The sequence below is a fragment of the Physeter macrocephalus genome, chromosome 19 (assembly GCF_002837175.3).
Source record: "Physeter macrocephalus isolate SW-GA chromosome 19, ASM283717v5, whole genome shotgun sequence".
NCBI lineage: Eukaryota > Metazoa > Chordata > Mammalia > Artiodactyla > Physeteridae > Physeter > Physeter macrocephalus.
Window position 1 is genome coordinate 63,488,074 of NC_041232.1, and position 13,749 is coordinate 63,501,822.

General features: G+C 40.2%; 2 protein-coding genes and 4 non-coding genes across 8 annotated transcripts; all 6 read right to left on the reverse strand.

Annotated features, from left to right (window-relative positions):
• Positions 1-2,670: 2,670 nt before the first annotated feature.
• Positions 2,671-7,712, reverse strand: C19H18orf32 (chromosome 19 C18orf32 homolog). Of its 3 annotated transcripts, none has more exons than XM_028480301.2 (3): positions 6,684-7,712; positions 3,994-4,181; positions 2,671-3,390 (listed from the first exon to the last, which is right to left on the reverse strand). In XM_028480301.2, the coding sequence occupies exons 2-3, from the start codon at positions 4,156-4,158 to the stop codon at positions 3,325-3,327; spliced, it is 231 nt and encodes a 76-aa protein (XP_028336102.1). In that variant the 5' UTR covers positions 4,159-4,181; positions 6,684-7,712; the 3' UTR covers positions 2,671-3,324. The 3 variants fall into 3 exon arrangements, with proteins under 3 accessions (XP_028336102.1, XP_007123568.1, XP_007123569.1); XM_007123506.3 differs by lacking the exon at positions 6,684-7,712 and adding an exon at positions 6,603-6,682; XM_007123507.3 differs by lacking the exon at positions 6,684-7,712 and adding an exon at positions 6,438-6,596.
• Positions 7,713-7,774: 62 nt separating this feature from the next.
• RPL17 (ribosomal protein L17) lies at positions 7,775-11,906 on the reverse strand. Its single transcript, XM_007123509.4, has 7 exons — positions 11,748-11,906; positions 11,154-11,206; positions 11,022-11,062; positions 10,361-10,495; positions 10,007-10,105; positions 8,508-8,699; positions 7,775-7,864 (listed from the first exon to the last, which is right to left on the reverse strand). Exons 2-7 carry the CDS (start codon positions 11,191-11,193, stop codon positions 7,817-7,819), a joined length of 555 nt encoding a protein of 184 aa, XP_007123571.1. The 5' UTR covers positions 11,194-11,206; positions 11,748-11,906; the 3' UTR covers positions 7,775-7,816.
• On the reverse strand, positions 8,394-8,457 carry LOC112067159 (small nucleolar RNA SNORD58). The gene has a single exon (XR_002893122.1). It is a non-coding gene; the product is annotated as a small nucleolar RNA SNORD58 (small nucleolar RNA).
• LOC112067156 (small nucleolar RNA SNORD58) lies at positions 10,197-10,261 on the reverse strand. Its single transcript, XR_002893119.1, has one exon. It is a non-coding gene; the product is annotated as a small nucleolar RNA SNORD58 (small nucleolar RNA).
• Positions 10,876-10,940, reverse strand: LOC112067157 (small nucleolar RNA SNORD58). The gene has a single exon (XR_002893120.1). It is a non-coding gene; the product is annotated as a small nucleolar RNA SNORD58 (small nucleolar RNA).
• LOC112067158 (small nucleolar RNA SNORD58) lies at positions 11,283-11,348 on the reverse strand. Its single transcript, XR_002893121.1, has one exon. It is a non-coding gene; the product is annotated as a small nucleolar RNA SNORD58 (small nucleolar RNA).
• Positions 11,907-13,749: the final 1,843 nt, after the last annotated feature.

Sequence of the window (13,749 nt, forward strand, 5' to 3'; positions counted from 1 at the left end):
GGAGCCTGTGCTCCACAACGGGAGAGGCCACAACAGTGAGAGGCCTGAGTACTGCAAAAAAAAAAAAAAAAATCTCCCAACAAACAAAAGTCCAGGACCACATGGCTTCACAGGTGAATTCTACCAAACGCTTAGAGAAGAGCTAACACCCATCCTTCTCAAACTCTTCCAAAAAATTGCGGAGGAAGGAACACTCCCAAACTTGTTCTGTAGGGCCACCATCACCCTGATACCAAAACCAGACAAAGATACTACGAAAAAAGAAAATTAAAGACCAATATCACTGATGAATACAGATGCAAAAACCCTCAACAAACTACTAGCAAACAGAATCCAACAACACATTAAAAGGATCACACACCATGATCAAGTGGGATTTATCCCAGAGATGCAAGGATTCTTCAATATACGCAAATCAATCCATGTGATACACCATATTAACAAATTAAAGAATAAAAACCATATGATCATCTCAAGAGATGCAGAAAAAGCTTTTGACAAAAAAAAAAGAAAAATATGGACAAAATTGTGAATTTCTCACGAAAACAAAGATATCTTTTATAAACGTATTCACAGTAATGGGCTACTATTATTCTTTATTCCCATGTTCCTCTTCACTCTTTTGGTGTCAAAATGTCTTCTTTTATGAAATAATGGTGACAATAAGTCACAGCCTTTTAATATATTCCTGCTTGGCAAAATAAAAAGTTGGTAACTTTTGGTTACCAACTTTTGGTGTAGCAGCCCCCTCAACTTTTTTTACAAATATTTTTTTACTAGTATGTGAAAATACAAGATTGGGAACCAGTGCTCTAGTGGGAGACTGCTAGAAGCAGAAAAGGCCTTAGAAGACCAGTGATTCTCAGGAAGGTAGGTTTAAATGAACTGGAGTGATCTGGGGGATCACTTTTCAAAATTATCCATCTCAACTTTTTAAGAGTACTGAATTAGAAAAACTGGTATGCTACAGGGAAAATGAAGGAGTAAACCAACAGAGGAAGATATGGGATCCAGGGAACAAGAGATCCAACACAGGAGTGGTGAAGAAAAGTCCCAAGGACTGCCACTGTGCCTCGGGCCTGGGCAACAACTAGTCAATGGAGGAAGTGTACAGGGAGAAAAAGGTAATGAGTAACTGCAGGCAAGCAATGCTCTTAAGTGAAGGGAAACTCAATCGCACTACACTCACAATCTATGCAGTGAGCAGTAGTCACCTGCTCATCTTATCAGTGTCCAGCAAGAAGCAGATGGTACGTTCAAGATAAAGCAGTGACCCAAAGCCAGTAGTAACAGATGCCATCAACCGTAGGCCCAAAAAGACAAGGAAAGGGAGACATTAGTGGAAACTGAAAGGGGTCATGTGGAGTTGGTCACCATGAGGTACAGTGACTTTTGGCTGAGGAACACATCTGACCTGAAGAGACCTTGAAGGGAAGGAGCCTAGGGAATAAATACCCTGACCTCACTCTTTCCTTCACTCCCTCCCATCTCCTGCTGCAGATACCACTGGCCAAACCAACAGATCCCAGAGGTCATCGGAAGCCTGCTGATGTAGTCCATACAGCTTTCTTGAGCAGGAAGAGTAGGCTGAGGGAGCAGATTTGGAGGGGCAAATGGAAAACATCTGGAGCATGCATAATGATATACACACTGATCAATGACTCAACCAAAATTTACAAAAACACATCTGGAGGATGTGTGGGAGAAGTAGAGGGACTACAGTGTACAACAGCTTTTATATCTCAACCATGGCAGGAAGTCAGTAATGTTTAAAGTTGATAGCTCCCAAAACTGCAGTATACACGTACCACTTAAAATATGAAGATAAATCCTAAACAAAAGCAACAGCTAAATGAGTAAAGCCTTGGGGGACTGTGGGAGTAAGGACATTATAGACCTTATTTGATTTTTAAAAAATGATATCTTTTAAGCAAGTTGCTAGAAGGCTATACAAAAAGCTAATAGTGGTTACATCTGTGGAGCTAGAACAAAGGAATGAGTAGAGAAAGAACATTAACTTTTCATTAATGTTAATTAATCATTAACTTTTTAAATTTAACCTGCCCTTGCATTGTTCTACTATGAACATGTTATTTTCATAATACAGTTTTTAATACCTTAAAAAAGAAACTAATCAACTGGATTTAGTTGCTAATGAGAATTTATCTTATCCCTCAGGTAGGTTGGGGCAGAAAAGTTGAAACATTTAGATCAAAGGAAGTCCAAGGTGGATCAATGACTTGACCAGACACAGCTTAACAGAGCCTCAGTTAGGACCCAGGACTTCACTGGGGACCCAAGGCAGGGAGTCCTTTCTAACCTCTCCTTGCTTCAGTGAAAATAAATATTCTATAAAGATATGTCTCATCTTCTTTGAATATTTATAGATCCTTACACTTAAAATGAAGAGGCCCGGGGATGTAAGATCATGTGGAGAGGCCCAGACCAGCAAATAACTGTCCAGTCACATCACTGTTGCTGAAAACCACAAATTTTGTCTTACTATGGAACAAAATAACTGATACGATCTAAACTTTAAAAAAAAAGAAGAAAAAAAATATCGCTGCCCCGTAACTAACCGGATACCATCACACTATTACAATCCTGATTTCTGATGTGGTTAAAAAAATCTTACTTTTAAGTATTTATATTTTAAAAGAAAAAAGAACAACAAGCTAAACTGAATATTTAATACATTCATAGGAACAGAAGGAATGCGACAAGAATTAGAATTTTATAATATACATTAGCCATCTACGTAAAAGATGTTCCATTTTTCAGAGGTTACCCCATTTCCCTGTCTTTTCTATCTTCCTCAGAGCAATAAACAGTAATTACTACTCTCATAGATAAGCTGCTCCATTGAGTGAGATAGTAATTACATCTTTATGTTTCAAGTAATTATCATCTCCAAAAACTACCTTTCATTTCACTGCACAGTCTCACTGCACTCTTTCACAGTAAAATTATACTCCTCAAGTTGAAGAGCCTGTATAAAAGCTAGAGGCCCAAGGATTTTTAGGGACTGATTTAGTAACAGAGTCTACTAGCAGGAACCTTTTCTTTATTCATATTTTTAAAACTGCAATAAAAGAAATGAAAGCTACTTTAATGAAAAAGGAGCTCAGGAATGATGTCATTAAATATAACTAGCTACATTTTAAATACAAATACCAGGTATTTCCTGATTAGTGTCAGGTAAATATCTAAACTATCTAACCCAAATTCCGGTTTCAGGGAAAAAGATCAGAGACAAGTACAAAGAAGGTGCTTCATACTATCAGATCCATTTTTAAAACAATGAGATCCTTTGGGACCATCACTTTAGTCTTTCTTTTTATCAGAGACTTCTGTTGGTCCTCTTGTCGGTAATCCATTTATGTCTGCACCCTAAAATGAAAAACCACTTTAGATATTATTACAACAAACAGACATACATTTTGAGAGACAGTCTCTTTAAAAACAGACAATAACTTCAGAATGAAAAAACTACTTCTAGAAATGTGCAGGATGGCTAAATTTGTGCAGCTGAACACAAAGTTGTATTTAACAATCACCAACACTAAAGACAACAGAAGTGTCTAAATATTCATTTTAAAAAATAACTCCATTTTGTTAAAAAAAAAAAAAAACCTCTATGATCCTACCAATTAAATCTCTTATCAAAGTTATCAGTCAGTGAAACTTGGCTTATTTCAGAATCATCTCTTGGTATTTATTAACTATTTACCATTACTCTTACCACTCAGGAAATACTAGTTATTATCTTGGCCATAAAGCAAGAAGCAAATGCATAAATCAGAGGACGAGTTTAAAACCTTAGTTTAAAGCAAACGTTAATTACAAATAAAAATCCAAAACCCCTATTTTAAAAAAGAAGGAAATTTAGACACATTAATGAAGCTTCTGGTTGGAAGAACTTGCCTTTCCAAAAGCCAAGTATTTCATCCTGCATCCCCAACCCCCTTATTCAAGGCATTTTAATGTTCTTACCTTACAGTCTATTTTGCCTTTGTTTTTATCATTGGATTCTTGTATAGCTTTCCTAGGCCACATACGACTAACAAAGGGGGAAATCAGAGGGTATATATATGGTTCCAGGAACTTTTTGTAGACCCAGAGCAGAACTGGAATGACGATGCAGGGAATGCACACCATTGTCCCAGGCCTGAGATCCTGAACTGTTGATAAACAAGAAGAAAGAACAAATTAGATCATCATAGAGTAATGACTGAAGGAATTTACCTAGATTAAGATATATGAAAAGACTATTTCTACACTGAAGGAAAAACTTAAATCACACTACAGGTATTAGCTTAAAGCAAGAGTCTATTAAATAAAAATGCTGCTATCTGCAAGGTAAAGGAATAACAGGTGGTAGACCTGAAAATAATAGTGAGGTGCCTGCCTCCAAACCTCTCCAATCACTGCTGCACAACCATAAATTTGATGATAAAGGAATGACACCATCATTTGCGGGGTGCTAGGCAGTTAAGCCCTTTACATGTATCAACTCATTTAATCCTCAAAACACCCAGTGAGGTTGGGTACCCTGGCATTTACATTTACGGATAAAGAAAAGGAGGCACAAAAACATTAAGGAATTTGGTAATTTTGACATATGCCAGTTTAGTGTGAATTAACTCCCAGGGCCTAATCATCTCCAGGGACTGAACAATGCTAAGGGCAAATCTTGTAATATGGTACTAAGAGATCACTTTGGAAGACCTCTAGGCTGCATACTGGCTGGCCTTTCCCAGCCAACAACTCTCCCTTGACAGATTTGCTTTTTCTTTTTAATGGCAATAAAGGGGTATTGAGTAATAAAAGTTTTATTTAGTATTACTGGTATAAGTCAATTGTCCATTTCCAAAAATTAACACCTAAATTTCCTTGATAATTAGAAGTCAACTTGGAATTTCTCAAGATCAGCAATTTCTTGAAAAAGAGCCAATACTACTTGCATAACACACAATTAAACCGAAGACCTCTTAAATTTACAAGAATTTTTAATCCCTTAGCAAGGGCTTTAAAAACTAAGAAACTTCAGAACAGTGCATAAGGCTAATAATTCAGCGTGTTAAACTTATTTTCAAAATATTGTAAGCTAAGTAGTATTTAGTGGTAAATGAGTAAGTACTGCTACACTCAGGCAATTTAAAATGATTCACAACACAAGTGAAGAGTGGTATACATAATCCAGCTTTGAAATGAATTACAAGAGCTGTAAACAAATAAAAATGTAAATGTGTATCAGGGAATGACCAACTATTTTATAAGGGATTCATAATTGGAGTCTTTAAAACAGTCCCCTAGACAAATTAAAATAATTGTAGAATTTGCCAAAATATTTTGTTCCAAAATTTTAAAGAATATATCCTCTGATCAAAATAAGCCAAACGAGCAAGAGTCTTTTTCAGCATTTTTCAAGAAATCGTAATTTTGGCTACTAGACATTTAGAATCTGATCTGAAAAGACTTCTTACTGGTTTAGGTACCATAGCATAATAATCAAACAGGATGGCTGGCAGCTGCCTGGATTTGAGCCCTGCTTTCACCATTTTCTAGACAGTGTTCCTGGGCAAATTATTTCACCAGACTGTGCCTTAATTCTCCCATGCGTAAAAAGAAGACAATAATAGTACCGATCTCACAGGGATGTAGTGTGCATGAGATAAATAGGAATACAAAGCTCAGAACCGTGTCTGCACATATTAAGTACTACGTAAATGTTGCTACCATAAGAAAAACAAAACAAAACAAATCCCAAACACATCCAAAAGTTGTAACCTGTCCAAAGTCCACACTTCAGGTAACTAGTAACTAGAACTGGCTAAGACCAGAAAGCCTAATTCTGGTTTCCTAGCTCAGTGCTCTTGCATTTTCTCTCCCCAAAACACGATCATCATGTTATTCCCCTTTCTACCAAACTTTCCATTGCAACTAAACCGTTCAAAACAACTGGCAATACGGTGACAGGCAATCCCTCCATCACAAAGATTCAGGTTTTTACCTACTTGAAATTGTGCTTTAAATGAATTCTCAAGAATTAGTACTAATTACTTTTGTTATAATTATGGCTTAGAAAGGTCTAGAAGGTGACTATGATAAATTGATAAAATCATGATTTTATTTACTCCCTCCAAGCCAATTCTCGAATATACAACACAGCGATAAAGATGGATTGAAACGCGGAGGAGAGGAATTTCTTGCATTCGACTTAGTCCAATACAATGGAACAGGAAAAGGCGGAGGCTCTATGAGAACAAGAGCAGCTGTGGCGGGGGAACGCCACTTCCTCTAAGTGACCAGTCGGCGGATCACTTCACTGGAGACAAAAGAGAGCGGGACACGCTAAGTCAAAGGCAAGGACTGAAAGGGGAGAGTACGAGCGAATGGTGGCGACGACGATAAAAAGTGATACCGACAATACAGACCAGAGAGCGGATCCTGAGGCCAAGGGAGGCGGACGGAGGCAGGAAGGGGTGGAGACCGACCCAGGGGGAGGCACAGGGCAGGGGCGCTGGTGTATCGTGAGGGCAGGAGAACGCGCAGCGCCCCGAAGCCCCGGCCGCAGCCCGGACCCACCCGGCCCCGCTCACCCGCGGCCACCAAGCCCCACTGGCAGTGTCCACGCTTCTGGAGGGAGGGTCGGGGGTGGGGGGGGACGTGCCGCAGCCTACCCAACAAGCACCGGAAGAGGGACCGACAAAGGCGCGCCTGCGTCAGCCTAAGGACGCACCCGACGTAACGGTGACGCCCTGCGGGGACGCAGGCGGCTTCCGGCGCAGCCCCGGCAGTCAGCTTAGAGCTTGCGGGTGGAGAAGCGCCGTGCTTCCCAGTCTCCAGGTCACCGGAACAAGATCTACGACGCGGACCCAGGAGAGGATAAGCGCCTGTACCGGTGACTCACCACCAACAGGGAAGCTTGCGGTGACGATTAGGCTGTTTTGGAACGCAGTTGTGGGTAAGCTACTCACCCTGCTACAAGGGTCTTAAATTCAAGAGCAGGGGAAATTAACATCGTCAGCTTTGAGCGGGTATTTTTACAAGAAATGGGTATACAACTTTCCTCCCACTAGGACAGCTATAATCAGCGAAATCTAGGCGATGAAGAAATTCGAACCTTCATACACTGCGCAGGTCGCACTGTAAACGGCACTGCTTTAGGAGTCCTGCAGTTCCTCCAGTGTTCACTAAAATTACCTTATGACCCTGGAATTCCACTCTTGGTATACACCCAAGTGAAAGGAAAATATGCCCACACAAGAACTTTTATAATTCACAGCAACACTAATAGTAGCTAAAAGAACAAAAGCCCCAAATGTTTGACTAAATATATGATGAACCACAGGTACATGCTACAACCCTGAAAAAGTCATGCTAAGTCAAAGCCAGTGAGGAAGGTCACACTGTGATTTCATTTATATGAATTGTCCAGAATAGGCAAATCTACAGTCAGAAATAGTCACCCAGCACTGGACTGGGGGGAGGTGATAGCCAACCACTACCAAGGTTCCTCTTTGGGATCATGAAAAACTCTAAAATTCATTGTGCTGATGGATGCGTAACTGAATATACTAAATGCTACTTAAGACTGTACAGTGTGTTAAATCTCAATAAAGTGGGTGGAAAAGAGATTCAGAAATTTCCCCATGTTCTAATTCCATTTTACGTAAAGCACCAAAAGATGCAAAACAACATGTTTTATGAAAACTCATTTGATCCATTTTGTGATGGCACTTGAAATAGATTTACTAATTAAGACAACCAATACTCTGCTTTTACTTTTATTTGCATTTATTTTTTGCAGCATTTATTCCCGGGCCATAAGTTTTTGTTTCTTCAATTTCTTCTGGGATATCTGGGGAAAAGAAAAAAGCACTATTAAGATTCCAGAAGGTTGTAACTCAATGAAAGAGTAATCGGAAATTTCAACATAAAGGGAACAACATCAAGAGTCCTTTGGTGTAGAGAAGTGGTATGGGGAGAAGGGCAGCCAGGAGGACATCAGAGTAGTAAGCAGGAGAGAACCAAGACTGCAGGCAGGGTGCCCAGCTGGTAAGAACTAAGTGGCAGCAAGGATGGAGGATAATATTTAATGATAAAATCAATAGAAGACAAATCCATTAGGTGTGAAGAATCACTCCCAGGTTTCAGGCTTAAAGAACTAAATGTAATCACATACTGAAAACAAGCTTATTGGGGGGCAGGAAGGAGAGCCCAGTTTTGGACATGTTGCATTTGAACTGGTACGGACATCTAGGTGGGGACATAAGCAGATAATCACATGGTTTTAACATACTGAACAATACGAAGTTACTATTCACTGTTAATCAAGAAACTAATGAGACCCATGAAAGCCAAAATAAAATGGTTAGAAGAGGTTGCTGGTTGCTCAGAAGAGTCTCCTTTCATGGCTATTCCAAAGGTGTCCTAAGTTAGTCGTCACAGCAACCACAAATCTAATATACCAAATGAAACTGAGCAGAGACTAAGTAATTTACCTTTTTCTTCTGGGCAACCTCCTCTTCTGGTTTAGGAACAATCTGTTCTTTTTCAGTAAGGATCATCTCAATGTGGCAGGGAGAGCTCATGTATGGGTTGATCCGACCATGAGCTCTGTAAGTCCTGCGCCGCATCTTGGGGGCTTTGTTCACCTGGATATGCTCAATGACCAGAGAATCTACATCTAAGCCCTGGAACAAAATCAGGTAACATCTTTATCTCAATACCACAAACTGCATCATTCAAATCCCTGCCTTAAAAAAAATAATTTGAAAGGCAATCCTTAGGACTTTAACTAGCATATTTGTTCAAGCAGTTTTTTTTAACCTTTATTATAAGTGTCCTTCCTTAAATCTAACTACCAAAACTTCATGCTAAATGCACCAAGTTTTTAAGTGGCATTCATAAAGGAGTGGAGTTACAGGATCTGGTAGTGTCTATGTCTATTTCTAAGCCTTGATGATAAACAGGATTTTGACAGCAAGGCTTAGCAGCTAGAAGGGCGACAGCTAAACAGACCCACATTAATTCCAGTTCTGACCCAGTTTTCCAAATGCAAAAGGGTAATGGATAATTCCTCAAATGGATAAACCTGTTTTGTTGACACAGGTTTTGTTCAGTTACACATTGCTGTTTTAACTTCTAACTGAAATTTAATGTCTCTCAACTATGAATGTAGGCAACAAACCACATTAATCATTACTACGGCAATCACATTGGTTCCTTTGGAACAGTACATATTTTATTGTATTTAAAAATATCCTGGGCTTCCCTGGTGGCACAGTGGTTGAAAATCTGCCTGCTAATGCAGGGGACACGGGTTTGAGCCCTGGTCTGGGAAGATCCCACATGCCGCGGAGCAACTAGGCCCGTGAGCCACAACTACTGAACCTGCGCTCCGCAACGAGAGGCCGCGACAGTGAGAGGCCTGTGCACTGCGATGAGTGGTCCCCACTTGCCACAACTAGAGAAAGCCCTTGCACAGAAACGAAGACCCAACACAGCAAAAATAAATAAATTAATTAAAAACAACAACAACATCATGGTGTCTGAATAACTTGAAGAAATAAGGGTTATAAACATTGTACCTCCATCCATTGTAAAAATATAATTTATGTCTTAAAAAATATATATCCTGTGAAGGGATTCACAAACCATAGTATAAAAAAGGTCCATGGCACAAGAAAGTTTACAAACCCATGGTAAAATACTCAAGGAAAAAAAAGCGTTTCTTTTTTGCATGTACTGGGATTATGGGGGGGAAATTCTAAAGACTTAAGCTTGAAGTGACTGCAGACCATGCTCCTGAAATACTTTACAGACAAAAATTTTGGTCTGTTGGAAACTGGAGGTAGAGATTTAAGAGAATTCTTTTAATGGAGAATTTAGCTACTTGAGAAAGCAAGACAATCAAGGAAATAAATCTGGACAACAGCAACTTTAACTGTTAACTATCCAAGTTACATGTATAAAGTAAAGATGTTCATGGTTTGGGTACCTTAAGTTCAGCATTACTCTCTGCATTTTTGAGCATGTGCAGTAAAAATTCAGCACTCTTTTTGGGCCACCGACCCTGCGTCCAGCCCCACTGTTTGGCCTAAAAAACAAACAAAACCAGAGAGCCCATTCGTCACTTCCCCCAATTTAAATTAATGTTACAAGATGAATTTATTTTAACCAACACCAAGGTTGCTCAGAAGATGATTTTTTTCATGGTTAATCCAAAGGTGTCCTAAGACTGTCATCACAGCAACCAGAAAGAGCCTGATTAAAGGCAGATCTTGGCCATTCTTACTCCCTCCAATCACCTTCTCTAACATTGTCTTTTTAAATGACAACTATGAATTCTCACCTGGGCACACCTACCAACTCCACCATTGTAACGACGGAATGGCACACACTGCTTCTTTAAAGTGACATCCTTCAGATACTTGGTGGCTTTTCGGATATGCATACCCTTAATAGCCTGGGCTGTTTCACGAGTGTTCTAAGTATAAATAATATAAGCTGTGAATTAACCATATATTTTTTTTTAAATCACAAATTTTAAACATTAAATTCTAACATTTTCAACATGTCACCATTTATCAACAGTCAAAACCTTTCCATTATTAGGACGTGAGCTGATACAATTAAGAAAAAAAATCTGATTATGAGCCGAGGGAGGCTTGAAGGTGGAAAAAAGTGAACTCTAAGCATGTTTATTCACTTTAATACGTTCTCCATCATCTTATGAACTACAATTATGTGTCCCATATCTTGATATGTACACTAGGTTCTCAAGCAGTTCTCTGGTAGTTTTACCCAATTCCACAAATCCTAAATCAAAGTGCTCAGTATATACTGATGATCACGGACCAAAAGGTGGCTGCTCAGAATCGATTTATTTTCACGGTAAATCCAAAGGTGTCCTAAGAAATGCATCACCGCAGCTACCTTTTTAGAATGGTTAAAAAATACTCACTAGAACAACTAGAAACAACTCTTTTAGAGCACAACTATGATTCACATACCTTAAAGTGAACACGAAGATTTGAACCTCTCGACTTGCATGCTAAAAAATACCAAAAAAAAAAAGTTTTGGTTAATTCTGGGCATCTTGTTGCCTCTTACTCCAAAATAAAAAATGTTTCGTGTTCACTTACATTTTGTGGGATTTTCTGGGTCAAGTGAATAGCGAACCATTTTTAGAGGTCACCTGGAAACGAGCAAATATAATTCTGTCAACATATTTACACTAACTTACACAGTTTATGTACTAAACGCTGCTCGCAGCTGCTCAGATAGTAGTTGTTTTCATGATTAATCCAAAGGTGTCCTAAGAAATGCCATCATCGCAGCTATCCTTCTATCCACGGTTTCTTCCCGTGTGCAACTACCAGTGACTACAGCAGTGCTGACACTAGACTAGTGACACGGACATCATTCCTTTTACCCTCTGGAAGAAAACACAGCCTATTTCAATCCAAGCCTGGATCCTTCAGATGAAAGTAACTCGACCCAACTACAACTCTCTACAGGCTCCCCCTACAGAAACCTCCTTTACTCACACAGCTTCACAAATACTCCAGTCTTTTTTTCACACTTTCAATTACCCGCATTAAGCGCCGCTGAACTCGAAACACTTAACGTTCAGGCACTGAATAAAAGCCTCGACCCTACTTGACTTTATTCCCCCCCCCCCCCCAAATTTCTCTCGATGCGGCCACAAATGCGCTGCGTTCACAGCCACCACTCACCGCGAAGACACTGGACCTCCGGAGTCGGGAACCACCACAGCCGGCCTGTACCCCCGGCCAGCCCCCTTCCCAACCATCGCGCCCCGCTGAGGCCCGAGAGCACCAGGGCGCCAAGCGGGGGACTCCGACACTACTCCCCGCACAGAACGCCACTCTCAGGGAGAAATCAGTAGCCGCGGGAGTCCTCCTCCCGAGAGTCTCGAAATCGGCACAGCCAAGGCCGGGATGGCAGCGATAACCAGAGGATTCACCACTCGGAAGAGACGCCGAAGAAACACTCACCTGAGGCCGCTGACCGGAAAAGGAAGAGCGGGGATTCATGGGAGAATTCATGAGAACTCGACATCTCGCGAGATTCCCAGCCAAAGGAACGAGATTTGAAGAGGTGGGGGAGGGCGGAGGAGAAAGGGAGTGTGGAATATGTTTGACAAGATCTGAAAACGAATTGCCCCCTTAGGAACCGTCTCAAAATTCTTCTTTTTTTGTATCCAGAAATAAAGTTATGGATTCTAAATATCAATCAATTAAAAACAGGTTTGTTCAGAAACAGACTCAGAGACTTAGAGAACGAACTTATGGTTACCAGGGAGAAAGGTGCGGGGTGTGGGGGGGAGAAGGATAGTTAGGGAGTTTGGGATTGACATGAACACACTGCTCTATTTAAAATAGATAACCACGACTTCCCTGGTGGCACAGTGGTTAAGACTCCACGCTCTCAATGCCGGGGGCCCGGGTTCGATCCCTGGTTGGGGAGCTGAATCCCACATGCTTGCCACAACTAAGACGTCCAAATGCTGCAATGAAGATCCCGCATGCCGCAACTAAGACTCGGCTCAACCAAAATAAAATAAATATTGAAAAAAAAAAAGGATAACCAACAAGGACCTACTTACTGTATAGCACAGGGGGCTCTGCTCAATATTATGTATGGATAACCACGACTTCCCTGGTGGCACAGTGGTTAAGACTCCACGCTCTCAATGCCGGGGGCCCGGGTTCGATCCCTGGTTGGGGAGCTGAATCCCACATGCTTGCCACAACTAAGACGTCCAAATGCTGCAATGAAGATCCCGCATGCCGCAACTAAGACTCGGCTCAACCAAAATAAAATAAATATTGAAAAAAAAAAAGGATAACCAACAAGGACCTACTTACTGTATAGCACAGGGGGCTCTGCTCAATATTATGTCCCAACCTAAATGGGAAAAGAACTTGAAAAAGAATAGATACATGTATATATAAAACTGAATCACTTTGCTATACACCTGAAACTAACACAATATTGTTAATCAACTATATTCCAAGCCCAGAGATAAACCCACACACATATGGTCACCTTATCTTTGATAAAGGAGGCAAGAATATACAGTGGAGAAAAGACAGACTCTTCAATAAGTGGTGCTGGGAAAACTGGACAGGTACATGTAACAGAATGAAATTAGAACACTCCTTAACACCATAAACAAAAATAAACTCAAAATGGGTTAAAGACCTAAATGTAAGGCCAGACACTATCAAACTCTTAGAGGAAAACATAGGCAGAACACTCTATGACATAAATCACAGCAAGATCCTTTTTGACCCATCTCCTAGAGAAATGGAAATAAAAACAAAAATAAACAAATGAGACCGAATGAAACTTAAAAGCTTTTGCACAGCAAAGGAAACCATCAAAAAGACAACCCTCAGAATGGGGGAAAATATTTGCAAATGAAGCAACTGACAAAGGATTAATATCCAAAATTTATAAGCAACTCATGCAGCTCAATAACAAAAAAACAAACAACCCAATCCAAAAATGGGCAGAAGAACTAAATAGACATTTCTCCAAAGAAGATATACAGATCGCCAACAAACACATGAAAGAATGCTCAACATCATTAATCATTAGAGAAATGCAAATCAAAACGACAATGAGATATCATCTCACACCGGTCAGATTGGCCATCATCAAAAACTCTAGAAACAATAAATGCTGGAGAGGGTGTGGAGAAAAGGGAAC

What these genes read in the sequence shown, in the direction of transcription:
- RPL17 (XM_007123509.4), bottom strand. Translation starts at nt 11,193, where the DNA reads ATGGTTCGCTATTCACTTGACCCAGAAAATCCCACAAAAT. An exon ending in CCCAGAAAATCCCACAAAAT is followed by an intron (nt 11,063 to 11,153) that starts GTAAGTGAACAC and finishes GGTATTTTTTAG; the next exon opens with CATGCAAGTCGAGAGGTTCA. An exon ending in ATCTTCGTGTTCACTTTAAG is followed by an intron (nt 10,496 to 11,021) that starts GTATGTGAATCA and finishes ATTTATACTTAG; the next exon opens with AACACTCGTGAAACAGCCCA.
- C19H18orf32 (XM_028480301.2), bottom strand. Translation starts at nt 4,158, where the DNA reads ATGGTGTGCATTCCCTGCATCGTCATTCCAGTTCTGCTCTGGGTCTAC. An exon ending in AAGGCAAAATAGACTGTAAG is followed by an intron (nt 3,391 to 3,993) that starts GTAAGAACATTA and finishes TTTTCATTTTAG; the next exon opens with GGTGCAGACATAAATGGATT.